General features: G+C 61.0%; 3 protein-coding genes across 5 annotated transcripts; 1 reads left to right on the top strand and 2 right to left on the bottom strand.

The window, feature by feature from the left end:
- The first annotated feature begins 6,193 nt into the window (after positions 1-6,193).
- On the top strand, positions 6,194-7,816 carry PPDPF (pancreatic progenitor cell differentiation and proliferation factor). Its single transcript, XM_042229877.2, is given in 6 exon segments — positions 6,194-6,380; positions 6,785-6,865; positions 7,080-7,157; positions 7,239-7,335; positions 7,419-7,515; positions 7,517-7,816. Coding segments are annotated over 6 exon segments (648 nt in total). The 5' UTR covers positions 6,194-6,340; the 3' UTR covers positions 7,772-7,816.
- Positions 7,655-15,869, bottom strand: PTK6 (protein tyrosine kinase 6). 3 transcript variants are annotated; one of them, XM_042229876.2, is made up of 9 exons: positions 15,570-15,869; positions 13,781-13,902; positions 13,357-13,517; positions 12,717-12,870; positions 11,955-12,116; positions 10,758-10,939; positions 10,525-10,664; positions 9,877-10,030; positions 9,554-9,691 (listed from the first exon to the last, which is right to left on the bottom strand). In XM_042229876.2, the coding sequence occupies exons 1-9, from the start codon at positions 15,797-15,799 to the stop codon at positions 9,665-9,667; spliced, it is 1,332 nt and encodes a 443-aa protein (XP_042085810.1). In that variant the 5' UTR covers positions 15,800-15,869; the 3' UTR covers positions 9,554-9,664. The 3 variants fall into 3 exon arrangements, with proteins under 3 accessions (XP_004014457.1, XP_042085810.1, XP_042085809.1); XM_004014408.5 differs by lacking the exon at positions 10,525-10,664 and having other exon boundaries at positions 7,655-9,691; XM_042229875.1 differs by lacking the exon at positions 9,554-9,691 and having other exon boundaries at positions 9,698-10,030.
- Positions 15,870-16,362: 493 nt separating this feature from the next.
- Positions 16,363-24,527, bottom strand: SRMS (src-related kinase lacking C-terminal regulatory tyrosine and N-terminal myristylation sites). Its single transcript, XM_027976431.3, has 8 exons — positions 23,899-24,527; positions 21,310-21,431; positions 20,989-21,155; positions 20,032-20,173; positions 19,790-19,948; positions 19,185-19,366; positions 18,931-19,087; positions 16,363-18,695 (listed from the first exon to the last, which is right to left on the bottom strand). Exons 1-8 carry the CDS (start codon positions 24,258-24,260, stop codon positions 18,502-18,504), a joined length of 1,485 nt encoding a protein of 494 aa, XP_027832232.1. The 5' UTR covers positions 24,261-24,527; the 3' UTR covers positions 16,363-18,501.
- Between the last annotated feature and the right edge of the window lie 320 nt (positions 24,528-24,847).

Below are 24,847 nucleotides of genomic sequence, written 5' to 3'. Positions count from 1 at the left end.
CATCAAGGACCACATTGGCCTACTTGCCAGGAGTTGGTTGAAGACATTTTCTTTCTTTCTTTTTAAAAAATTATTTATGAGTTACTTTTGGCTGCAGTGGATCTTCATTGCTGCCCCTGGGCTTTTCTCTAGTTGCAGAGAGGAGAGCGGGGGCTACACTGTAGTTGCAGTAAATGGGCTTCTCTTTGCGGTGACTTATTGCAGAGCAGGGGCTCTGGGGGCGTGGGCTCAGTAGTTGTGATGCACAAGCTTAGTTGCCCTGAGGCATGTGGGATCTTTCCAGACCGGGGATGGAACCTGTGTCCCCTGCATTGGCAGGGGAATTCTTAACCACTGGACCAGGGAACTCCCAAGGACCTCCTTTTCTATTTCTCGTATGGTTTCAATCATAACTGGGTTTGTCAACCTCATTCTCCATCACTTGACACAAATGCTCACAGTTGTGTGTTGGTGCATTTTTACATCAGTTGCTTTAAAGCCTTCGTTGGTCACTATAGCATCTGCCATCCCAGTAAACCTGTTTGCCGGGTGTCATTTCTCATGCCAACTGGGGTTCTCCTGGTGCTTCTTCACTGAGGAATCTTAGATCTTATCCCAAAGCTCGGTATTCTTGATGAATAAACACTTTGTGAGTTGTTTAATGTCTTGGATGGAATTCCAGGGCATTGCCATGCTTGTTCCTAGTTTTTTATTTGCTTCTTAGGGGAAAATCTTCTTGACCTCCTCACTCCTTCATGCTGGAAATCTGTCATGTCTTTACGCAATTCACCCTGTCATCAGATATATTTCTTAAATGCCTACAACTGGGCCAAGTCTTTCTTAGTTACTGGGGACAGAACAGGTGCAAGTTCAGCCCTCCCAGATTTTACTTAACCAGCAAAAAAAAAACAATTAGGTTGTTTTCAGTAGCAAAAAGTGCTATAAATAGTGACTTTTAATAAGCACCTGCTATGTGCTAGGTCCTGGTGCTTTCCTGTTTTACCAACAAGGACACTAAGGACAAGTGGATGAGTGATCATCTGGCCACACAAAGTGCCCGCCACATAGTAGGCATTCATTACGTATTAGTCAGTAGTTTTATTTCTTCTGCAAGTGGTGACATCACTTACAGGAGCTCCAGCTAGTGCTGAAACCTGGCATAGCTGGGCCCCAGGGAAGAGGGCATTCTGACCTGAAGGGCAGGGGCAGGGCCTGGGCTGGAGTCCTACTGGGGAGCCCGTTCTCCAGGGGCAGAAGGAGAAGCCCTGAGGGCCCCAGCTCTGCTCAGCCTTTGACAGAGCGCTCACCTCACACCCAAACACCTGTGGCAAGAGCGACAACACAGGGCCCATGACAGCAGCAGCCTGGGGTTTGAGCCAGCCCCTTGCCGCCCTGTCTGGTCTTCACAGAACACCTGTCAGGAAGGTGCTGCTCCTATCAGTCTGCACAGGAAAGGATGGGGCTCAGGAACCACATGAGTCCCTGCTGCTCAGCCGGGACCCCAACCCCAGGCCCAAGTCTTGCCCCAAACCCAGGGAGCCATGGCCATCAGCTGTCCTGTTCCCTCTACAGTGAGGATGTCCCGCGTGTTACTGTCTCTGGCCTCCCTACGGCTTTCATGCCACCACTTCCCCAAGTGGCTGGAGGCTCAGGCACTGCGTCCTGACCCCACACTCAGCCTGCCCACTCTGAGCACCGGACGAGCCCCCGAGCACTCGGGCCACCATCCCCAAGGGATGGTAGAAGGCCCGGGCCAGCCCCTCCTAAGCCTAGCCCCTGTCACACCCACTCTAAAGTTAGAGCAGCCCCAGCCCAGGCCTCAAGGCCCAGAGCCTGTGTTCCCCCAATGCTGGAGCCGCACCCAGGGATGTCAGCAACACAAGGACCTTGAGGTCCACTCGGCACCTCTGGGAATCCCAGACAGAGGTGTCGCCCATCTGGGGATCAGGCCATGCTGTTCACAGGCTGGGGCAAGACTAGATGGAGGCCGAGATCCCTACCCCTGTCCCCGCTCTAACCAGGACATGTCACCATCCACTCAGGGGCCCTGAGGCCAGCTATGGGGAGTGATTGGCAGAACCCCTACCTTCCTGGCTTAGTAAATGCAGCCTTTACATTATTGCTTAAAAAAAAAAGAAAAAAAAAACTACCCTTTTTTTGGATTATCCCACTCTTGCAATCATTGGTGAGATTGAGACTGGGGTGGATGGGGGCAGGCTGGCCAGTGGGCCGCTGAAAGGTAGCTTGGGAAGCTGGGGGAAGCCCCCACCAGAGTTCCTTCAGGGAAGGCCTCAGTGCCTAGCTGGGAGCGGCCCCCACTACCCCCTCCTCTAGGGCTGGCCCGGGCTGCAAAGCTATCATGCCCAAGGGCTCAATTTCCTGGTTGGCTGCCTGGGCCTCAATGCAGTTCAACAGTAATGATCTCTCCTCGCTCCAGGACTCCTGATGGGCCCCATTGCAGCCCCTCTGGGCCAACCACCTGAGTTGACACCACCCCTCACCCAGTCCTGCATCCCTCAGCTCCCTCCCAGGGTGCTGGTCACCAACACACATCCTGACCCCACCCTCTGTCTCAGCAGCTACTCCCAAGACACTCCTACAGGAGGGAGTCCCAAACAGGAACCAGCCACAGCAAGTCACATCCAAGTGCCCTGCCAGCCCAGGTTCCTAGATCTGGGCTGCCAAAGGTGACCCCAGGGCATTGCTGGCCTTGACCTCAGCCCCCCAGGTACAGGCTCAAAGGCTCTGACCAGTGAGGGGTATCATATGGCCTGATCAGACTGAGCAGAGCCCTGTTGGCTAGAGCCAGGGTCCAGGGGCGGAGAGAATGGAGCCGAGTTGAGGACCACTGAGCTCTGGATGTGGGAAATGAGCAACAGCCTCTTGCGGGGGGGGGGGGCGGTCTCAGCCCTGTCCTGGAAAGAGGGCAACCTGAGAATTCCTCCCGGTCTCTCCCTTGAGGGTCTGAAGCTTCCTGTCACCCTGGGAGCTGAGCTCTGCTTGGTGGTGGGGACCCCATGGTTTCTTGAGGCCAGGAGAAGGGGTTTCAGGACCCACCAACCCTGCACATCTTCCCTTCTCCCCTAGCCCTCCTACGCAGCTGCCCAGGCCTGAGCCAGGCCCAGGGAGCCCCAGGGACGCAGGGGTCTGGGTCCCTCAGGGAACAGATGGGGATATGGCTGCATCAGGGCCATCCCAGGGGCCTGGCACTGTTTGGGATCCCCAAGGAGGAGAGGCTGCCGAGGTCCCAGGGGCAGGACTGGAAGGCTGTGAGGCCTGCCTGGAGTAGCTAAAGTGCCACATGCTCACCCACCCCTGTGGACTTGCTGGGACATCTCATCCTCTACTCCCCACCAGGAGGCAGGACTCAACTTCAACCTCCCCACCCCCACAAGTCTGGGCTTCCCAGGTGGCACTAGTGGTTAAAAAAAAAAAAAAAAGAAACCTGCCTGCCAATGCTGGAGACACAAGAAATGCAGGTTCAATCCCACGTGGGGAAGATCCCCTGGAGGAGGAAATGTCAACCCACGCTAGCATTCTTCCTCAAGAATCCCATGGACAGAGGAGCCTGGTGGACTACAGTTCATAGGGTCGCAAAGAGTCAGACATGACTGTAGCAACTTAGCACGCACACACACCCACAGCCCAGTGCACCAGGGCTCCCTCTGGCCCCAGGGCCTCTGCATCTCTATGCTGGTGCTAAGGCAGCACTGTCTCAGCTTCAGAGGACTGAGCCTGGAGAGGGCAGTGTCTCCCACTCACCACCCCCGGCGCACACGTGGGTTATCCACGAGCTCTGGGTGGTAGAAGCCACAGCAGCAAGGTCAGCACCAGCCTCCAGCTCTGAGCACCTCCCAGCAGAAGCCTGGTGGCCCCCTGCCCCTAAGCTCTCTCTGCTCAGACCCCACCATGGAATGGGTCTGCCTCAGGGGTTCCACTCCTCACACTCTGAGGGTACTCTGAGGGAGTACCCTCTCCCCCAGGGGTACTCTGTGTGCCTCCTGGGCCCCCAGGAATGGCAGCAGTTCTCAGTTTCCTAGCTGTGCCCCGTCCTGAGCAGGCCCGGGATCCAGAGCAGGCACCTTGCCAAATCCTAGCCCCACTTTCTGATCATATGAGCTGTCCATGGTCCTGGGCGGGCCCCTCATGCTGGCCTCTCCAGCTTTTGTCCCAGGAACCCCGGTTCTGTTGGAGGCACAAGCGACGGGCACCCACGAGATGCCCACACACTTGGACACCGACTACAGGGATGCAGGAGTCCAAGGAAGGTACAGGGCCCAGTGGTGAGGGTCCTTCACACCAGATGGAGGGGCTAGACCAGATGGAGGCCAAAAGCCCTACCCCTTTCTCCACTCTAACCAGGACATGCCACCATCCACTCAGGGGCCCTGAGGCCAGCTATGGGGAGTGACTGGCAGAACTCTACCTTTCTGGCTTATTAAATGCAGCCTTTACACTATCACTTAAAAAAAAAAACTACCCTTTTTTCGGATTATCCACTCTTAAAATCATTGGTGAGTTTGAGACTGGGGTGGATGGGGGCAGGCTGGCCAGTGGGCTGCTGAAAGGTGGCCTGGGAAGGTGAGCGAGAGCGAGACAAGCATGGGTCTTGCCTGAACATTCCACCCTCTTGGTGCCAACTGCACTGACCTTATCAATGATCCTTCAGTGAGCAGTAGGCATGCCTGGCTGCCACTCCCATCGCAGGTCTTCCATGGACCCCTGTCCAGGCCCAGAGGAGCCCCTGCTCTTGCCCAGCAGCTCTGAGCACTGGGCTCCACCTCACCTCCTTCTTGCTCAGCCCTCAGCTTAAGCCTGACACCCCCTCTCCTGTTCCCCACCACCACCAAGTGTGGCTACTCTCTTAACTAGCCCCTCTGCTGGAAGGGGCACCTACCTGATTCACCACCAATCCTTGTGTCCAAGCAAGCCCATGTACTCACAGCAGGTGCTCAGCCCAGCAGAGTGCCCGGTAGACAGAATGGCCCAAGGTCCAGTCAGGGCACCTGTCTCTTTCCCAGCCCACAGGACCAAACTGTCCAGCCAGGGCTAGCACCAAAGACCCAGGAGGAGAACAGGGAGGCTTCCCCTTCAAGGGCAGTTGGGGCCTGGGGCCTGGGGCCTGGAGGAGGCTGAGGGTGGGGGAGAAGGCTACTTTCCACACCGGAAAGAAAATCCTCCTTCTCGGTTGCAGAGCCAGGGTGTGGCCCAGACTCCACAGGGAACATGCTGGGGCTGCCCAAACTAGGGATCTCACAGCTACTGGAGACGTCCCCAAACAGAGCTCTCTACTCACCCCCACTGACATAAGCACCCTGCCCCATCTGTCTGCCCTACTTTCCACTCTCCTCGCCAACCTAGGCTTGCCAACCAGCTGGACACAGGCTGGAGCTGGGAACGCAGAATTGGTTCTGGAGCCCCTGGCACCGTGCAGTGAACATGGGTGGGCTCCCCAGCTTCCCACCCACAATGAAGTCGCTGAAGAGCTGGAAGGCCCCTGGCACACAGCTCGTTCCGGGTACCACCAGGCCAACAGCTGGGGGAGGGCATGCACCAGTGGGGGCCCACATCTGGTTGAGGGCTGGGCACTCACTAGCCAACACCCTGTTATCTGTCCAGGGTGAGAGTGGGGAGGACCCCATTATGAGCCAAGGCCAGAGCAGACGGGCATTGCGGGGGCACGACTGGGGCTCAGCCCTGGGCTGTGGACAGCAGCAAAAACAGACTGGAAGTGCAGGGGCCACTGTCCAGCACACCTGCCGCCTCCGATAAGCCAGAAAGGTGCAAACAGGCTGGACTAGCAGGGAGCCTGGGTCCCAAATGATGGGGCCCAGGAAGCGGGGATGGGAGGTGGGAGAGAGACAGGGCCTGTTTTCAGGCTGGGGCGGCGGTTATTTAACCACCTCAAGCCAACACCAGGCTAGGATGCGCTGCCCGGCAATCCAAGTTAGACAGACAACAGGGCTGAACTTCCTCCAGGGCGACCAGCAAGGGCCACGCCACTGGGGCAGGGTGGGGCGGGGCCAAGCTGAGCTTGGGGCGGGGCCTAGTTGGCCTCGCAGCCAATTAGGCGGGGCGGAACCGGAGCCTAGCAAGGGAGGGACCGGAGCCTACCTGGGGCGGGGCCGATATCAGGGCGGAGTCTCACCGGGCTGGGGCGGGGCCGAGAGCGGGGCTGTACCACCTTATAAGGGGGACGCGTCCGCGCGTGCGCGCCCTCACGTCTGGTTTGCGGAGTGGCAGACTGCTTTTTCTTACGCAGATGGGCTCTGTGGCCTAGCGCCCCCGTGCCCACCGTCCGTGATCTCACGCCGAGGCCCTCGAGGGGTCGCCGCCGAGGTGGGGCCCGGGCGGCGCGTGGATGAAGTCGAGCGGCCTGAATGGGCGGCAGGGGGCGGCCGGTGCGCGACGGCTGGCGGGGCTGACCGCCGGGCGACCGGGAAGTCGGAAGGGCGCGGGTGGGCAGGGGGCGACGGATAGGACCAGGGGCACGGAGCTAGGGGCGCGCCAGCCACAGGTAGGGCCGCTTTCCGGAGCCCCAGGCCTGCCGCCCAGCGCACAAAGCGCCTTTGTTGTCCCTCGCGGCCGGTTCGGGCTGGTTGGAGCCGCCCGCGCGGAGAGGGCGGGCCGAGAGTTCCGGATCCCCTCCTCGACTTGGTAAACAAACCCGGCCTCCGCCCCTCCCGGGAGCCCAAGGGGCTGACCTGACCCTGGGGTCCGAGTGGGTCGACTCAGCCCGGGTGGGGAGCGCCCTTCTGCGGAGGCAGCAGTGACCGAAGGGGCTCTCCGACCCCCGCGTGCGCAGGTTTCCACCAGCCCGCAAGCAAGAGCATGGCAGCCATCCCCTCCAGCGGCTCGCTCGTGGCCACCCACGACTACTACCGGCGTAAGTCAGCCCCTTGCCCGCGCCCCAGGCGTCTTGAGCTCCCCCGCCTAGAGCTTGTGGGGTCAGCTCCAGTTGCTTGAGAACCTGTATCCGGGTGGGTAGTGAGCTGCTAAGGACCCTTGACACTGGGCTGCGCTGCCGGTGAAGCTAGTGCTTGGCCGGGTGGACTTGAGGCCCGGTACCCCGTGGAGCTGAGCGGACCTCTTCTCTCCAGGCCGCTTGGGCTCCACTTCCAGTAACAGCTCCTGTGGAAGTGCCGAGTACCCTGGGGAAGCCATCCCCCACCACCCAGGTGAGTGCAGTGACTCCTCTGTTCCCAGGTCTGTGCCCAGGGAGTGACAGCAGCACCCTGACTTTGCCTTGCTCCTCTTAGGTCTCCCCAAAGCAGACCCCGGACACTGGTGGGCTAGCTTCTTCTTCGGGAAGTCCACTCTCCCGTTCATGGCCACAGTGCTGGAGTCTCCAGAGCAGTGAGTGTGCCTTTCTGGGGACCAGTGTGGGGGGAGGGGCGGGGACAAGTGGAAACAGCTTCTGACTTCCTGCTCTCCCCCAGCTCGGAGTCTGCCCAGGCCTCCACCAGCACGATCACCTGTGACCTGGCTCGGGAAGCTGTGGGGAAGCAGCAGCCCAGCGGCCAGCCTGGCAAAACCAACTGCAGGCCCCCGTCCTGAGTCACCACCACCAGCTGCCAGGCTTCCTTCCAAGGCGCTAGGCTCATCAGAGCCCTCTTCCTCCCCCTCCCCTGTACCCTCCCTTCCCCTCCTTTCCCCAAGACCAAGCAGGCTGCAGTCAGGGGAAGCAGTTTGGTTTTTAATATCAAAACAGCAAAACACCAAAAAGGAAGTTGAGAGAATACCACTCTCTGCTATCCGAGCCACACGAACGCGCCTTCCTCACACCCCATGACCCTGTGCCTTGCACCAAGTGGACAATAAACTCCAGGAGTGAGCAGCCTGGTGTGTGTGTGTGAGAGAGAGAGAGAGAGAGCCGTGTGCTCCCCCACCCCCGAGGGAGAGGTCACTAACCCTCAACCTTCTCATTCCCAGGTGTGAGAGAGCTGGCCATGCTCCTTGGGCCTTCCTGGAACCCCTCCTAGGGGGTGTCCTCTGAGATCTGGCCCAGGTTCATGTGGGCAGACAGCTCCAGTGAGTGTGGAGCCTTGCATCTGAGAAGGGGTGGGGTGCCTGGCTATTTTGGGAAATCAGGGAGAGCAGGCAGTCCAAGAATTGGAGCAGAAGCTTCCAAGGCAGCTGCCGAGGTCAGAGCCCTCTATGTGATTCCACCCCTGGCCCCTCCTGCTGCTGCTATAGGAGGCCGGTGGGGTCTCTACCTTGGGGTCAGAGGGATGCCGGTGCCCCCTGGAGGACCTTGAGGAGGCAGTCCTCAAACTTTTCTCCCACATGTCTTCTGTTATGGGTGTTACCTCCCCTTTTCTCTTGTAGGACACACTCTGGACAGGGCCCCCAATCCCCAGAGTGGATCTGAGGCCCCTGGCACCCCACTGAGGCAGACAGGAAGCAAGTGTGGGAGGCTCCTGTGGGTCCCTCTCACCAGGGAATCCCAGCTTTGGGCAGAGTCTGACTCCAGGACTGTGTGGTGTTGCGGGAGAGGGGTCCTCATCCTCTGCCAGCCTCCTGGGATAGGCCTGAGGGGGGTGGGCTGGTGGTGTCCACATTCAGGGCCAGCAGAGTTTGACTGGGGTGTGGGGTCAGGAGAGGGCAGTTCAGTGAGGCAGTGGACAGAGCTTTGGTGTGAAGTCAGAGGCTTAGAGGGGTGGCCTCCCCTGCTTCAAGGGCCGGACTCTGCTGGAGGGGCCCATCCTCCTCTGGCCACCCCTCCCCAACTCCATTCTAAGTCACATGAGTCCATCCCGAGGCATTTGGGTGGCTAAAAGCCCCTAAAGCCTACACCATCTGTCCTGCCTGTCCTCTGTGTGTCCAGGCAGTTTGCAGGCTTGGGGGACAGGCTCTCCTGTGGTCGCAGGGAAGGCTGGTGGTCAGTGCTAAGGCTGAGTGGGGGGTCCACCTCAAGGATTAGCATGACCCCCACCCAGTCCTGGCCACATTGTCCAGATGAGACCCCGACACCCCAGGGCAGGTGTTGCCAGGGCAGGTGGACAGGAACAGCACTGGCCCCGGGGAGCAGGTGTCCGTGCCTATCTCTGCAGAGGACTGGGAAATCATGCCCCCTCAAGTCTGAGGCTCAGGCAGGGCCAGGGGCCAGAGGGGGTGCAGCCAAAGCCTAGGTCCCCACCACACGGCCAGGGAGGCTTGACCCTGGTCCTGCTAGTTGGTGGGCTTCAAGTCAGGACCAGGGACAGGTCCATTTTGAGGAAAGGGGTGATCTGGCTCCTGGAGCCTCCAGAGCAGACGTTGGCTGTGGGGTGCCTGGCATTTTGCAGGTGCTGGCGTCGGGGAAAGGGACAGTCCCAGCTCCAGGCTGCATTGGGGAAGGCGTAGGCCCAGGCCTGCCAGAGCCCCTTCCCAGGAGTGTCCAGCTGGTTCTGGGAGTGGTCCATACCTTCAGCAAATCCTCAGTGAATCAGGGTGGCCCACAGCCATGATCTGAGGTCCCTCAGGCCTTGCCTCACTCATGAGGGCTGGCCTGGCCTCTGGGCATCTGTAGGGAGGCTGTGAGCTCAGAGCGGGTTCTCGTACCTTGTTAAGCTGGAGAGCTTCTCCCACAGCCCTTTGAAGTAGGGTCTCTGCTCAGGGTCCTTGTGCCAGCAGGAGAGCATCAGCTTGTGTGTGGTGGGCGGGCACTCTGGGGGGCGGGGCATGCGGTAGCCGCTCTCCACCCTCAGGAAGGCCTCCTGGTTGGACATGCCTACGGTGGATGGTACAAAGAGGCTCTGGAGGCAGGAGGCCAGTACCCTCTGCACACCTGGCACTCCTACCGCCCTCTTTTGGCTGGTGGCCCTGGAAGATACCCAGTGAGTGGTGCAGGGTGGTGTGACAAGGAGGCAGCCCCCTACTGCCCTAATGACAGTCTGCAATGCTGGGGCCCAGTACCTGGATAGGGCGTCTGACCCCTGCTGAAAATCTCATGGAGGAGAACCCCGAAGGACCAGACGTCAGACTTGATGGAGTAATGCCCTCGGGAGAGTGCCTCTGGGGCAGTCCACTTATAAGGGATGTTGTGGTCATAGGAGAGATAGATGTCCTCCTGCAATCAGACACATGCTGGGGGTGGGCCTGGGGGCCACCCCTGCAGCAGGGATAGGCCAGAGGAGCCAGGCATGTGGTGGGCAACTGTGCAGTCAGGACCCACACCATGTCATGGCTTCCTGGGAGCTGAGCTGGCAGATCGTGCCTAGATACCCACAGGCCATGCCCCGGAAAACCACAGTTGCAGAACCCAGTGGAAAGCCTCCCAGAACAAGGGGCAGAGAATCCCTGAAAGTGAGCTTCCAGTGAGCTTCAAAAAGACTTTGGCAGGGGCAGCAGATTAACAGCCAAGCTAGGGGGATGCAGGGTCTGCTTGAGGAGCAGTCAGGAATGGCTAACACTTAGCTCTGGGTGTCATGACTGAAGGAACCCTCTCAACTTCTCAGTGTGTTAATGGGAGTCCTGGAAGTGCTTGTGTTGCCAGCCTGCTGGGCCAGGTGCCTCCCCCACACCCCGCTTGCCTATGCGCCCTGCCCTGCTGTTGCCACCCACCTGCTCAGCAGGGACTTCCGTGTTTGCAGCTTCTGGGCACAGAGCTGTCCTCCTAGACTCGTCCAAGCGCCTGCACTGCCCTCCCAGAAGCCTCCTAACCCTGTCAAGGGACAGCTTGGGCTCCATAGCCCATATCTCACCTGAGAACGGGAAGGCCACAGGAACTTCCAGTGGCTCGTGCCCTCACTGCCCATGCCCCGTCCCCTCAGCTCTCTACCCTGCCCCACCCCTACCTTGATGAGCCTGGCCAGCCCGAAGTCCCCAACTTTGCAGATATTGTTTTCCCCCACGAGGATGTTCCTGGCAGCCAGGTCCCGGTGGATGTAGTTCTGCGATTCCAGGTAGCACATGCCCTCAGCCACCTGTGCTGCAATGTCCATCAGCTCCGAAATGGGCAGGGCTTTCTCATCAGAGTCTGCAGAGGCCAGGGGAAGCCAGGGTGAACAGGACCAGCCAGGGCCAAGTCCTCTCTGCAGACTCGTGTGCTCAGGGGAGGGGTTGGGGCAAAGGGCAGATGGCCTGATTTCAAATTGGAACTGTGGAGCCACTGCAGGCCTTGTAGAGGCTGATACAGTCAGCACATAACCCTTTGGAATTTCCTTCTGGGAATCAACACTGAAGAAGTAAGAACGCAGACATATGTACACAGATGTTCAGCCCAGCATTATTTACATGAAAACCTTAGAAGGTGTCAACAACAGGCACCTAAGTGGACATGGCACATCCACGTGGTGGCTCACAGACTACCAGGATTTCATTTCTGATGAACATTTAGTGATATGGGAAACTGCTTGCAATTATCACATGGAAAGTATTCCCAATGTTGCTATATTAAAATAGACCCCCTGATGTGCACACATGCATACTGGGTGTAGTTTATCCTGCGTGCACACTTCTTTCTTTGCAGCATCTCTGCAGTCAGGCCACGTCTGCACACAGTGGCGCCTCTGCTCACTGGCTGTGGTTGTCTGGTCTGGGTGTTAAGTGACGGCTCTTGTTATAGATGATGAGGTATGTGCGTCAATGAGACACACGGCGTGCGAGTGTGTGTGGGTGTGTGGCTGTGTAAGCATGTTCACAAACACCAGAAGAAGGGACAGTGTCTTCTAGGAAGAGAGAACAGCAGTGAGAGTAGGCTGTGTGTCCCAGTAGCAGGAGGGGTGGGCAGCCACACCAAGGCTTTGACTAAAGAGGCCTCAGTTCACTGTGGGTGCAGGAGTGATGGGAGGCTTTTCTTGTCTTTGATCTTATCTGTATTTTGTCAACGAGTGGTACATTCATCACAAGATATTTTAAATCCTTTTGTAAGCAGAAAAGTGCTGAGGAACCCCCCAGAACCCCAGGCTGTCCTGTGCGTGGTGGGGGGTACACATCTGTGCACATCTCCAGTTCCCTCCAGCGGGCACAGTCACTCTGGTGCCCCCACTCACCCCTCAGCAGCTCCAGCAGGCTCCCCTTCGGCATGAGCTCCGTGACAATGTACACCGGGTCCCCCACGGACGCCACTGCGTACAGAGCCAGGATGTGCTTGTGCCGCAGCTTCTTCATGGCCTGGATCTCCGACTGGAACGTGTGCTGGTGCAGAAGGTCGGCTGTGGGGGTGGGCGGCCTCGCTGGGTGTGGCCCCTGGAGAAGCTGGGGGCCCTCAGCCTGCCCCTGCACCCAGCCACACCAGCAGCAGCTCAGGAAATGTGGACACCCTTCCAGATACCCCATCTCCCAGGCCAGGATGCCAGGTCAGACCCAGCCTCATCCCCACTGTTCACATGGGGGTCTACTATGCCCACCAGCAGCTCTCCCCACACCCCAGGCACCACAGACACCCCCATGGGGTTTACCGCTGCCCAGCTTGATGTGGAGCTAGAACTCCCCCTAGATGTGCTCCCTTGCAGCCCTGGGTCCCCGGTTCCTGAAGTGGGTGATCTGAACCTCTGGTGGTTCATCTAAGAAGAGTCTAAAGGAACCTTTTCAGATCTCTGGTGATTACTTATTCTAAGGGCTTTTCTTCCATTTACATTAAGAATTTAAAATTTCCTGTCAGGATAAGTGCACTTGGGCAGCGGCATGAAAGCAGAAAGCCACCCAGACGCCGCACTGGGTGCCGCACATGGTCCAGATCAGGGTGCTGAGTGGTGGGTGGGCTGTCAGGGCCCAAGGCTGCTGGGCCACCCGACCCCCACTGGCCCACTGACCTCGGGCGATCACCTTGATGGCCACTCGGACCTTGTCCTTCCAGAGCCCTTCAAAGACCTCCCCGAAGTAGCCGAAGCCCAGCTTCCTGCAGAGCGTGAACTCCTCCCGTGGCCTCTCCCAGTCATCACAGTGGGGCAGGGGCTCTGGCTCGTGCTGCAGGGACATGGGCGGGGGCACCCGTCCACATGAAGTCAGCCTCAGCCACGTCCTGCTGGGGAGGGTCCTGGTGTCCAGCATGTAGCCGGGCTCACAGAGGCTGCCCCCAGCCAAGCTGACCCCTTCTGTGTCCAGCAGACAAAAAGCACCCTCCACCTGCTCTGAACCAGTGACACTGACCTGATTGCCATTCAGACAAAAGTCCTGTCTGTCTGCCGGCCAGGGCATATGGCCGGAGAGACTCAGGACATGGCAGGAACACAGCTGACCTCTTGCTGACCCGGGGGTGAGAGTGCCCACCCTCCCCCCATGCCCGGCTCTGTACAAACACAGCTGACTGGCTGCCAGAGTCCCCAGAGAGTGTCCCCAAGGGTCCCCAGGCAGTTGAGGCAAAGACCCACACCCATCTCCACTGGAGGGTTCGCACCCCTGTAAGGGGCAGTGGGGAGGCCAGGGTCTGGCATGGGGATCAGGGGCCCCTACCTTCCTGCAGGGTGAGGTCAGCCACAGGCCGTGGGACAGGCTCTGGACCTTGTGGTGGTCCACGAGCTCGGACAGGCCAGGGAAGGACACAGCCTCGTTGAGGTGCAGCCGGCCGGCCCGCCACCAGATCTTGTAGTGGCGCACGGTCTGCTGGTCCCGCACTGCACAGAGTGGGGCACTCATGAGCAGGTGCCAAGAAAGTAAGGACCCAACAGGACCTCGGGACAGGAGCCCAGACCTTGGGGCCCTCGCCCACCAAGGGTCAGAGCTCCCAGGGCAAGGTCTAGACGTCCCAGGGCGGGGGAGAGGATAGGCCAGAGGGGCTGAGCTCTACATGCACGAAGGGTTTAGGGACCAGAAGTCTGGAAGTCAGGCCCGGGGGTGGGGAGGCGGCTGTGGAGCGGGGAGGGCAGGAAGTGGGTACCCGAGAGGACATAATCGGCGCCTGGCTTCTCACTGACGCGGATCAGGAAGGACCCCTGCTCGTTGCCCATGGCCTGCAGTCGGTGCAGAGCTTCCGAGCGAGAGATTCGGCCGAAGAACCACCTGCAGGATGGGGGTACCCTGAGCAGAGCAGATCCCCCCAGTGCCCCTGCCTTGAGTCCCAGCCCCCACCTGACCTGACCCTCTGCCTCCTTGAGTTGTGTTCCAGCCCAAACCCACAGATGCCTTCTGACACTCACTGACCCAGAGCACCCTTCTTTGCCCATTGCCAACCCCAAATGTCCCAAGTGGTCAATTTTGGATACCAGGAAAGGCCTGGAGATCCAGAAGTGGGAAAGGCCCCCCACCACTCTGCCTGGGGCATCCCCTGTCTGTGGGGATAGAGCCCCCCATCCTATGGGTGCAGCGACCCATCCCCAACTTCAGATGTGACTCTGCAGCCATGCACTTGGACCCATCTTGTTTGGGTTTTTTGTGGGGTTGTTTTTTTTTTTTTTTTCATTTTGGCCTTGCCAGACAACATGCAGGGTATGGGATCTTAGTTCCCCAACCAGGGATGGAACCCACACCCCTGCAATGGCAGCGCGGCATCTGAAACACTGGACCACCAGGGAAGTTCCTGGGCTACACTGTCCTGTGACCCTGTGGTACCTTCTCCCTCTGGGGCCACAGACACATGGTGCTCAAAAGCCCTGGGATCTGAGGATTCACACGTACCAGCACACACCCATTCTCACACCCCGACTCCCAGCACCAGAGCAGGGACCAGCCTGGACTCTGGAGGGCAAGGTGGGGCCAGTGGGACTCCCCAGGGAACCTCTGCTGCAAGCCGCTCTGCCCTTTGTACCCTCAACCCCTCAGGCCCTGTTGAAATGTGAGCACCCGCACAAGAGGACCACTGCCCAGCACTGAGCCCTGTGGGGTTCACAGCCCACTCCCACCCACCTGCCCAGCACCTCTGGAGTCTCTCCCCTTTGCTCCCAACCCCACCTCCTTGCCTTCTTCCACTTCTCAAATGTGCTGTGTTCCCAGGGACTCGGGGCCTTTGCCCTGGCCATGCTGATCCCGCCTGAGGCCATCCAGTGTGTGCTGTGTCCCTCCAGGAAGACACAGTAGGCACTCCATCAGTGGGGCGCATGGCGCACAGGGACTGCCTACCCAGAGTCCATAGAACCTCCTCGGGTCGTGAGCAGCCCAGGCCAGGCCACTCCTGTGGCCCAAGATTCCTGGGCAGCCCCTCAGGACTGTAGACACCTCCCAGAGCTATCTCGCCAGTGACAGGCAGTCATGCTGGCACAGGAAGCATGTCTGTGGCCCACACTCCGGCTGGCCTGTCTCAACAGCCTTCCCACTCCCTCTGATGAGACCACATGTCTGATTTCAGGTATTTGGAAGGGGAGCAAAGCTTCACTCCCCAGAAGGCCCAGACTTTGCCCTCTCTGGGTCCCACACCGTGCACTGACCATGGGGAAGCCCAGGGGAGGGACCACAGCCTCAGGACCCCCTCCCCGGAAGTCACACACAGACACCCAGCCAGGGATCCCAAGACCAGGATGGTAGGCCCGGCCTCTCGGGAGGACAGGGGTAGGGATATGGAGCCATGGGTTCCCAATCTGTGGCTGCCCAAGGCGCCTGCCCGCACCCAGAGGCCAGCCACGGAGGCACAGAGCTCTGTCCCCACAGACTCCTTTCCCAAGCTCAAGAGGGGCTGCATAGCCCAGGGATGGGGGTGCCTTGGAGTGACCCACCAGGGCCACAGGGACACTCACGGCTCCAACTCCACCGTCTCTTTCTCAGCCAGGTAGTTGTGGGGCACGTAGCCTTCAGCCAGGGCCCGGCCCGCCCCATCCAGCCGCACGGCCCACCACCACTCCTCCTCCTTTCTGGCCACGTGGAAGAGGTCCCCTGCCCGGAAGCTCAGCTCCTCAGCAGTCCGAGCCTCAAAGTCCCAGAGGCCCACATACTGGGGGCCCAGGGGAGCCTGGCCCTTGGATCCCATGGCTGGTGCAGCAGCAAAACTGGGCCGTCTGGCCTTGCCACCTTCTCCGGTCCAGCTGGGAGCAGCATGTGGGCACGGCTGTTCCCAGCAGTCTGTCCCTGCCCCACTGAGCCACCACCCATATCCCTGTGATGAGGCAGCCGTGCCAGCCACACCTATGCCACCAAGGACAGCCCCGCTCGGGCCTTCTCAGGCACCCTAGGCTCCACCCTGAGGGCCACCCCCTGGGCCAGGTCAGTCTGGGCACTAACTGACCAGTTAACACCTGCCGAGAAAGCTGCCCACCAAGTGGTCACAGGTGCCACTGGCCACGTGGCCAGACCTAAGCGCCAGGAGAGGGGAGAGGGGAGTCACTGATCAGGCAGGAGGTGTGGGACTTGGAGCTGGAGGGGCGGGACAAGGCACGCCCTCCCCCAAAGCCCCCGGACTGTGTGGCTGGGCCTGGATCCCAGCATGGCCAGTTCCCAGCAGCGTCCCCACCAGAAGCCCAGGGCTGCTTCTCTGCCTGCCCCCGGAGGAGCTCCCCCGAGGCCCAGGCACCTCCTCCCCGGCCAGAGGCTGGGGTGCCAGGGACTCTGCCCGATGGGAGGGCTGTGAGGACAATGAGCAGGGACTCACACACTCAATCCTGCTTGTGGGCGTTTTCCCTTTTATTGAGAAGAGACTAGGCACCATCCGCCTCTCTGAGATCAAGAACAAGCCTGCTTGGTTCTGACCAAGGAGGACCCAGAGGGGACGGACAGATGGCTGGGCGGTGAGAAGTTCTGAAGCCCCCACCCCTGCACACCTACCCCCTCACCGTTGGCCAGAACTCTCTGACCCCCTTGCCCTTGGGCCCCGCCCCTGAGCTCTGTCCAGAGGGCCTCCGGTTCTGCCCATCACACCAGCAAATGGGAGGGATCTGAGGCTGAGGCCTGGGCCCTCACTAGGGCATCAGCATCAAACCTGTTTAGCTTGTGCTGATGACATGCCCCTGGGAAACGCCGGTGACCCCCACGCACACCTGCCTCTCCTGTCACCCCACCCAGCATGCTCCTCCCTGCCCAGGATGCCTGCCAGCCCCAGTTCCCACACACCCCAGGAAACGAAGAAGGTGAGTCCTTCAACACGGCTGGAGCCCGAGCCCCACAGGCTTCTTGGTCTGGGAACCACCTGAGCCAGAGGAGCCCAGCCCTCACCCTCGGGCACCCCAGCTCTCCCAGGAGAGGGTAGAGAGGGGTCAGGGGCTGAATGCCAGGGCAGAGCTGAGGCCCAGCTGCCTGGTGTCCCAAAAGCCTCGGGCCAAACCCTCTTGCCCCCTCCCCCATCTGCCTGGTTGAGGATGGTGATGCTGGGGACCATGTCTCAGGCTCTGACCCACAACCAAAGTGATTGGGGCCCTGAAGTGGCCTGTTCTCACTTCCCCTCTCTGCTCAAGGGATCCCTCACCCTCCAGGGCCCCCTCCCCTCCCCTCTGGGAAGTCCCCTGCCCCAGTTTCTCTAACCCTGCACAGACTGTTTCTCTGAGCATCTGAGCAGCCCCTGGGGCGGGAGGGTCACTTATCTGCACCCTAGGGTCCCAGCTTCCCATGATGCCTCTGCCCCTTCTGTCCCACAGGCCTCTGGAGCACAGCTGCCAGCCTGGGGCTCCCAGGATGACAGTCGGGAACCCTTAGGGTGGACCCCACCTGCCCAATCCCTGTCCATGTCCATTTCATGGGACTGGAGCCGGCAGGGTGAGGTGAAGCCAACAGCGCACGTCCTGTGACAAAGCCGTGCTTGAGATCAGCCCCAGGGCAGCAGTTGCACCTGGAAACTGGCTGCTTCCTGTCACAGGAGGGCCAGTGGTCACCAGGTGCCCAGACGCCAGAGCATCAGTGTCTGCCCCACCCCAACCCTGCACAGTCAGCCAGCACCCAGGACCCCAGCTCTGAGGCATGATGCCTCCCTGACCTTTGCCCCACCCACAGAGAACCACCCAGAGCGACACGCAGTCACCTAGTCACCAGTCTGAGCTTCCTGTGGTCTGACAACTCCCTCCCTCCCTCTCTCTCTGCTCCAGCCCCAGGGGCATGGGAAAGGCTCTTTAGCTGGCCTCTGCAGCCTCCCCCACCATCCTGTTCCTGCCCACAGCCCAGGGGGTGTGCTGCCTCTGAATCCCCGGATGTGGATGCCAAGATGCCCTGGGGTGGAGGTGGGCACGTGAGGTCCAGTTCTTCCTCGGGCACGATCCACCAGATGGTGGGCTGAGCCGTCAGGCCCAGGTGGCCCACAAGAGGGAGCAGCTATGCCAGTCTGTGTGCCAAGTGGGGCCAGCGCCCTGGGCCTGCCAAAGCCCTAGCACTGGCAGCTGCAAGAAGGCCACAGCAACCCATCGAGGCTCCTGACTGTGGGAGGGGGCTCGATGAGGCAGGCACGGGCAGGAGGCCTCTCTGCCCAGTGTCTCCCTGAGGTCAGGGCGAATGTGGGCTCTGTCTGGGCTTCTCTGCTGAGACCCTCCCTCTCTGGGGAATACTAGTCACCCTGGTGGAGGACGCCGGTCCCTCTCCTGTCTGAGCGGGTGTCCGCGTGTGTCTGCCTCGTGTGCACAAGCTTTGTGTGTCAGCACGTGTCAGGGTGTGAGGCCCACAGCCAGAGGCTCTGTGGGCTGGCACCAGTTCTGGGCAGCAGGTATTGCTGGCAAACACTGTCCTGTGAGAGGGGTCTCTGGGCAGGAGCCCGGGTCATGTGAGGGTGGGGCGGTGGCGCCTGCTAGTGGTGCCCAGCTTCTCCCGCAGTGTGATGAAGTCTGGCCGCTCTTCCGGGCAGCGCCTCCAGCACCCCAGCATGAGCGCGTAGACCTCAGCCGGGCAGGCGGCCGGGCGCGGGAGCCGGTACCCCCGTGAGATCTGCTGTAGAGTCTCGTGGTTGCTCATCCCTGGGGAGAGGCAGGAAGAGAGGCTGGGCAGGTGCTTCTTCCCTTGGCCTGGGAGTCACCCTGGAGCCCACCTCCAGCCCTGGGCAGACCCTGCCAAGCAGGCAGCCTCCAGGCTTGGTACCCCTTCCAGGCTCAGCAATCCCCGGGCAGGGGGTGACTCCTCCTCCAAGCTGGCTCCCATGCTTCCTTCCTTGGACTACCCTTGCCTCCTGCCTTGTGCTGCCAGGAGACCCACCTTCGTAGGGACACCGGCCATATGTGAAGACCTCGTAGAGCAGTACCCCAAAGGACCAGACATCAGACTTGGGCGAGTACACGCAATAGCTGGCTGCCTCAGGCGCCGTCCACTTGACGGGGATCTTGGAGCCGCTGCGCAGGGAGTAGACGTCATCCTGGGCAAGGGGAGACCAGTGGCGCAATGGGTGGAGAGGCAGCCTCCTCCCTAGCCCCTGAGTCGCCCAGCAGCCCATGGCCGGAGCCCACGCTGACCTTGAGCAGCCGGGCCAAGCCAAAGTCAGCCACCTTGCAGGCCAGGTCATCACCCACGAGCACGTTCCTGGCAGCCAGGTCCCTATGCACGATGCGCTGCTCCTCCAGGTAGCTCATGCCCTCGGCCACCTGACAGGCAAAGGTCAGCAGGAAGGGTGGGCTCAGGGCCTGGCCTTCGGGGCCTGCAGGCAGGGCCGACAGTCAGGCGGCAGGCGTCTGCCCTAGTCACTGCCCTCCGCACTTTGGGGTCCCCAGCTCTAAGTCAGGTTGAGGACAGCACTGCCTGCCAAGGCCGGAGGGGGACACTGGTGTTGTGGTTCTGTGTCAGCCTGACCCTGGTTCCCAACCAGAAATAGAAACAGACCAAAGTGGGGGAGGGCTGCACCCGGGGTCTGATGGGGTCCATGCCAGAACTAGTGACCTAGTGTAGGATTAGTGACCCAGAGGGGCCCCACCTGGAACTGCAGTGTCCAGACCCCGCCCAGCCTCACTCATGTCCAGAACCAACCCCGGCCATATGGGCCTTAACAATCGGCATTCAATAAAAAGGCCTGGAGGACCATCAGGAAGGGTGAGGGCATCCCCATCCCCACTGTGACACTCACTGCCCAGGAAGGCCTGCAGGCTGCCCTTGCACATGAGCTCTGTGACGATGTACACAGGCTCACCCGCCGAGCACACCGCATGAAGCCGGATGAGGCGCTCATGCCGCAGGCTCTTGAGCGTTTGGATCTCCTGGGCCAGGTCGGCGAGCTTCACGTCGCCTGTGGGACAGGGCAGCATTCCAGGATCTGCCATAACCACCACCACCCACTGCTACCACCCTGGGCTCTGGGGTCCCACCCACCTGGTCTGATGACCTTGACTGCCACGGGCATGGAGCCCAGCCACAGGCCTTCCCACACCTCCCCGAAGTAGCCTTCGCCCAGCTTCCTCCGCAGGGTGAACTCCGAGTGGGGCCGCTCCCACTCGTCCTGCTCAAGGGACTTCTGCAGGGGTGGGAGCACTCAGGTCCTCTGCCTGTGGCTCCTTGGGCAGAGTGCACGGCTTCTCCTGGGGCCCTGGGCCTCCAGCTCTCTGCCCCTGTGCCCCAGCACACACTTGCCTCCGACCCTGCTCAGGGCCAGGGGCCTAGGTGCTGACCTCTGGAGGCCTGACCCTAATTGCTTCCGGACCTAAGTGGCACCTTTGCCGGTGCAGGCATCCATCCACACTCATTACTGTCCCATCCAGGCTGTCATTAAGGGACCAGAAGAACCAGATGGCTGCTCGGCCCCTGGCAGGACTGCTTGACTGGGACCATCACAGATACCATGGCTCCAGCACAGGTGTGGCCGTCCCGACAGGCATCTCTTCCCACGGCCTCCACGCTGGCCTGGGGCGGCTGTGGGTGCCATCCCTGGACGCCTTCCCCAACTTGCCTCCCCCCCCACCCTCCTGGTTGCTCCATGGCAGAGCTGGGCAGGGAGGGAGGGCATCTCACAGGCCTCATTCCCCTCCCCGCTCAGAGAAGAGAATCCCATAGGGATGAACCTGTGAGAGCAGACCCTGCCCTGCGACCAGGGCAGGGTCGCAGGCAGAGTGCAGAGGAGTCACAGGAGCTTCACCCAGGGTTGGGCTAAGCCAGCCGGACACATGCTGAGGAGTGTCACGGGCCTGGCGAGGGGCAGCCTGGCGGAAGGGGTGGGGATGGGCCCACCTGGGGTGGGCAGGGCAGAGGGGGACAGGCGCAGCTGGGGCGGGCAGGGCAGGAGGGGGACGGGCCCACCTGGGGCATGCACAGCAGAGGAAGGGATGGGCCCACCTGGGGTGCGCAGGGCTGCAGCAGTGGGCTCTGGATCAGCTTCCAGTTGGCCTTGTAATATGCCAGCAGCTCATCCAGACTGGGGAAGAGCTGGTCCTTCTGCAGGTAGAGGCTGCCGTCGACCGCCGTGGAGATGCGGTAGTGGCAGACTTTGGTCTGGGACCGGACTGGGAGGGCGCAGAGATGGAGACCCCATCTTGGCTGCAGCCCTGACCCTCCCACCATCTCAACCAGGCCACCCATACCATTGGCCCCAAAGTGGGCTGGGGGCTGGCACTGCCTGGGGAAGCCACCACCCCAAGGTCAAGGGCACCCTGGTACCTGACAGTGAGAAGTCCCCACGGCTGCTCTCACTGGGCCGGACGAGGAAGGCCCCTGGCGCATTTGGGGGGGACAGCAGCAGCTGCTGGGCCTGGGTTCGGCTGATGCCACTGAAGTACCAGCTGCAAAGGGCGGACACAGCAGTCCCCATACTGGCTCAGCCCTGAGACACCCATGATTCCCATGGGTCAGGCCCCAGATGCCCACTCCATGCAGGAGGTAAAGAGAGGAACCTGGTGCCTGGTACTGGGGACCCAGTCCGGGGTCTGCACATGCCCCAGCCCCAGGGCCCAGTCTCTGGAGTCCTTGGGGACTGGGCACAAGGTGGGGGCACCCAAAGAAAGGACCAGATAGACAACCTGGGAGGGGCTGCTGCTGGAACCTGGGGTGAGAATGGGGCCTGGAAGAACAAGGGCAGAGACAGGCCTACCCTGGCACAGATAGACATCGGAGCCCACTCTGGGGCTCTATGGGGAGGGGGCCAGCAAACAACATGGCCAGAGTGAGCAGTGGGGCTGAGCTGAGGATGAGGCAGGACAGGGTGGGGTAGGGTGATGGTGGGAGGGGCAGAGGTTTGTTAGGAGGTAAAATCAGTGGACATCTGGGGAAGGGTCAGGGACCTGTGGACGTGGTTCCCCCAGACAGGCCCTGGGTGGATGGCAAGCCGGAGACACACTGATTTGGAACCAGGAGGCCCAGCCCCAGGCATCTGCGGGCTCCATCCACTGAGGGACCCCTGCAGCCAGCCCCTGCCTCGGGAACCCTCTACCCAGGAGAGACTCTTATGCGGGGAGGGGCTATAGAGGACAGTCCCAGGTCAGCAGTGCTTCCATCTCCCCCGCCCCTGTACCCACATCAGGGCCTGGGGGGCAGGGCTGAACCCCCATGTACACCCAGACTTCTGATATGTTCTTGGACTCTAGGCCCTGGTTGCGGAGCAATAGGCGAGATAAGCCTGGGATATCCTAGCATCTTGTAAAGTTGAGGGATCTCCTCCTGCCTGGCTGGCCCAGGGGACAGGCAGCCAGGTGTCCAAGGGTAATGACACAGCAAGTGTGGCAGCCCTTTCATCTGCAGCCCAGACAAACAGTCATTAGCTAGTCCTCCAAGCAGCCCTTCCCCTCCCCTGGACCCTGCCCACCTCCAGGAGCTGCTGACCCAGTCTGTCCTCCGCCTGGAGGGACTGTGGGCCCCCTTCCCATCAGAATGGCTTGGGGTGGGGCTGGAGTCCCCTCCGAAGGCACCTTCCTGTGACTCAGGCTTTCTCCCAGATCTACATCTCCAGGAGACAGTGGGTGCCCCAGGGTTCCCCAGGATGCCGGAGGTAGCCTGAGTGACATGAGACCTGCTGCTGGTCTGCAGAGACCCAGCTGGGTACAGGACCTGGGGCCCATGTCAGGGCACGGTCTGGGCACCCTCCCTTTGCTAGCCCTGTTCACCAGCCAGTTTCTGGCCTTTCTCAGCCGGCATGTCACCTCTGTGGCACCAGGACTGGGAAGAGGTGCCTCTGCCCCAAGGGTTCCCCAGGTGCCCCCTCCTTCTAGAAGGTAGGGATGACAATGGCCAAGACATTCAGAGGAAAGACAGGTAGGGGCCATGCCCGGGGTTTGGGTCAAAGGCCCGTGTACTCTGTCCATAGCCATATGGTGGGGACCTGCCCGGCACCGGCACACACTGTGTCCTGTGGACCCTGAGCCTGGGCCAAGAGGTCAGGGAGAGGAACGGGCAGGGACTCTGGCAGGAGTGGTTAGGTGGGGCCGCGAGCCGGCTGGACGGTGTGTGCATACTGCACCCACCACGCCTGCCTGCTGGCACACGGGGATTCAGACCTGGTGTCCAGCAGTGTTTGCTCTGAGGAGCCTTCTGGGAGAGTACCCAGCCTCTGCTCCCTGCCATGACCACACAACTGGCATGCAAACAGCCAAGGGTCCATGCCAGCCACTCCCCACCTGTGGCCTGCCCTGGCCCTAGGGGCCTTAGGCACTCAGTGGAATGGGTGGGCTCTCCCATCTGTACCCACCCCCTAAACGAGCCTCTTTGGGAGCAATCCCAAAGACCAGGGCCATGTCTGCCCCATGCCTGGCCCAGAGCAGGAGGGAGGAGGCCAGGTGAATGTGGACAGGTGAGGGGGTGGACAAAGGCACAGCTCTGACCCAGCTTATCACCCCTTCCACACTGAGGTCACTATCTCACCCCTCACAGCACAAGAACGGCCTCTCTGCTCACCCATGTCCTCACCACCTCACTGCATCCTAGTCCTCAGCCCCCCGCCCCCAAACAATGACCACTGAGCAAACACTGCTGTACACCAGGTCTGAATCCCCATGTGCCAGCAGACTGGTGTGGAGGGTCCCGTATGCACACACCGTCCAGCCGGGCCGGCTCCCGGCCCCACCTAACCACTCCTGCCAGAGTCCCTGCCTGTGCCTCTCCTAGCGGAATCAGGCGCCGGTCTTGTACACCATCCCGGCACCACACCTGCGGAACTTGCTAACCTCTGGATGGCGGGGGCTGAGGAGTGATGCTGGATGTGCAGGCCTCAAACTACCCTGCACTTATTACTAACTCCCTAGAGCAGGTGGTACTCACGGCTGGTCTGAGAGCGTCTCAGGAGCCACCTTGGCCACGTAGGTGATGGGCACCAGGCCAGTGCAGGGCCAGCCCGAGAGCTTGCGGGCCAGAATGCAGCCGCCCTCCTCCCTGAGGGCGTGGAGCCTGTCCCCGCGGCTGACGCTCAGCTCCTCCGCGCGCTGCGCCGTGAAGTCGCACAGCGCCCTGAAGAGCTGCGCGGGCGCCGGGGGGCTGCAAGGCTCCGCGGTACTGGGCTCCTCTGCGGCGGGCTCCAGCTCCAGGTCAGCCTCGGGGTCTGGGAACCGCGGTGCGCCGGCAGGCCAGATCTTGTCCCAGAAAAAGGACAAGAAGGCCAGCCTCTTCCTGAGGAAGGTCTCCATGCCTGGTTCTGCAGGGGGCGGAGGGGGCGCAGTGGCGGAGCTCTGGGACCCCGACGGGGAGACACTGGAGGGGCGGTGGGACGGCGAGCGCTGGGGCGGGGTTGGGGGGGACAGACGCTACAGAGGCCCCCGCCAGCTCCCTGCGGTGCTCAGAGCAGCGCTGGGTGGCCCTCCAGCGCCGGCCACACGACAGCCGTTCCTCTCCTCGACCTTTAGGTTGTCTCGCCGGCAGGACTGGTCCCCAACTGCTCCAAGTCTCGTGAAGGTGGGGCGGGCTCAGTCCCGGGACAAGCGTCAGGGAGGGACTATGGGGCGGGGTCCCGAAGTGGGGCCGTGGTGGGCGGGGCCTCAGGGGTGGGGCCATGGTGGGCGGGGTCTCGGTGGGGCATGGTGGGCGGGGTCTCATGGGCTGTGAATGGTGTAGCTTGGGGAGGTCCCTGTCGGGAAGGGGCAGTCTGCATTTTGACGGTCAAGGTCACTCTCATGGTGTGATCTTGTAGGACAGTTCTGCAAGCTGGTCCCCTCGGGAAACGGGCAGAGGATACTTGGGATCTCTGTGTTATTTCTTGCTGCTGAATCTCAAAATT

This window comes from Ovis aries, chromosome 13 (genome assembly GCF_016772045.2).
Source record: "Ovis aries strain OAR_USU_Benz2616 breed Rambouillet chromosome 13, ARS-UI_Ramb_v3.0, whole genome shotgun sequence".
Taxonomy (NCBI): domain Eukaryota; kingdom Metazoa; phylum Chordata; class Mammalia; order Artiodactyla; family Bovidae; genus Ovis; species Ovis aries.
The sequence above is the reverse complement of the archived record's forward strand: the minus strand, read 5'-3'. Positions and strand labels throughout refer to the sequence as shown.

Excerpts from the sequence above, each read along its gene's own strand:
- PTK6 (XM_004014408.5), bottom strand. The coding sequence starts at position 15,799 with ATGGGATCCAAGGGCCAGGCTCCCCTGGGCCCCCAGTATGTGGGCCTC. Across the intron at positions 12,871-13,356 it reads TGACCTCACCCTGCAGGAAG|CACGAGCCAGAGCCCCTGCC; the intron begins GTAGGGGCCCCT and ends ATGTCCCTGCAG. Across the intron at positions 10,031-10,757 it reads GGCTGGCCAGGCTCATCAAG|GAGGACATCTATCTCTCCTA; the intron begins GTAGGGGTGGGG and ends GTCTGATTGCAG.
- SRMS (XM_027976431.3), bottom strand. The coding sequence starts at position 24,260 with ATGGAGACCTTCCTCAGGAAGAGGCTGGCCTTCTTGTCCTTTTTCTGG. Across the intron at positions 19,949-20,031 it reads AGTCAAGGTCATCAGACCAG|GCGACGTGAAGCTCGCCGAC; the intron begins GTGGGTGGGACC and ends CCTGTCCCACAG. Across the intron at positions 18,696-18,930 it reads TGGCCGGTGTCCCTACGAAG|GGATGAGCAACCACGAGACT; the intron begins GTGGGTCTCCTG and ends GCCTCTCCCCAG.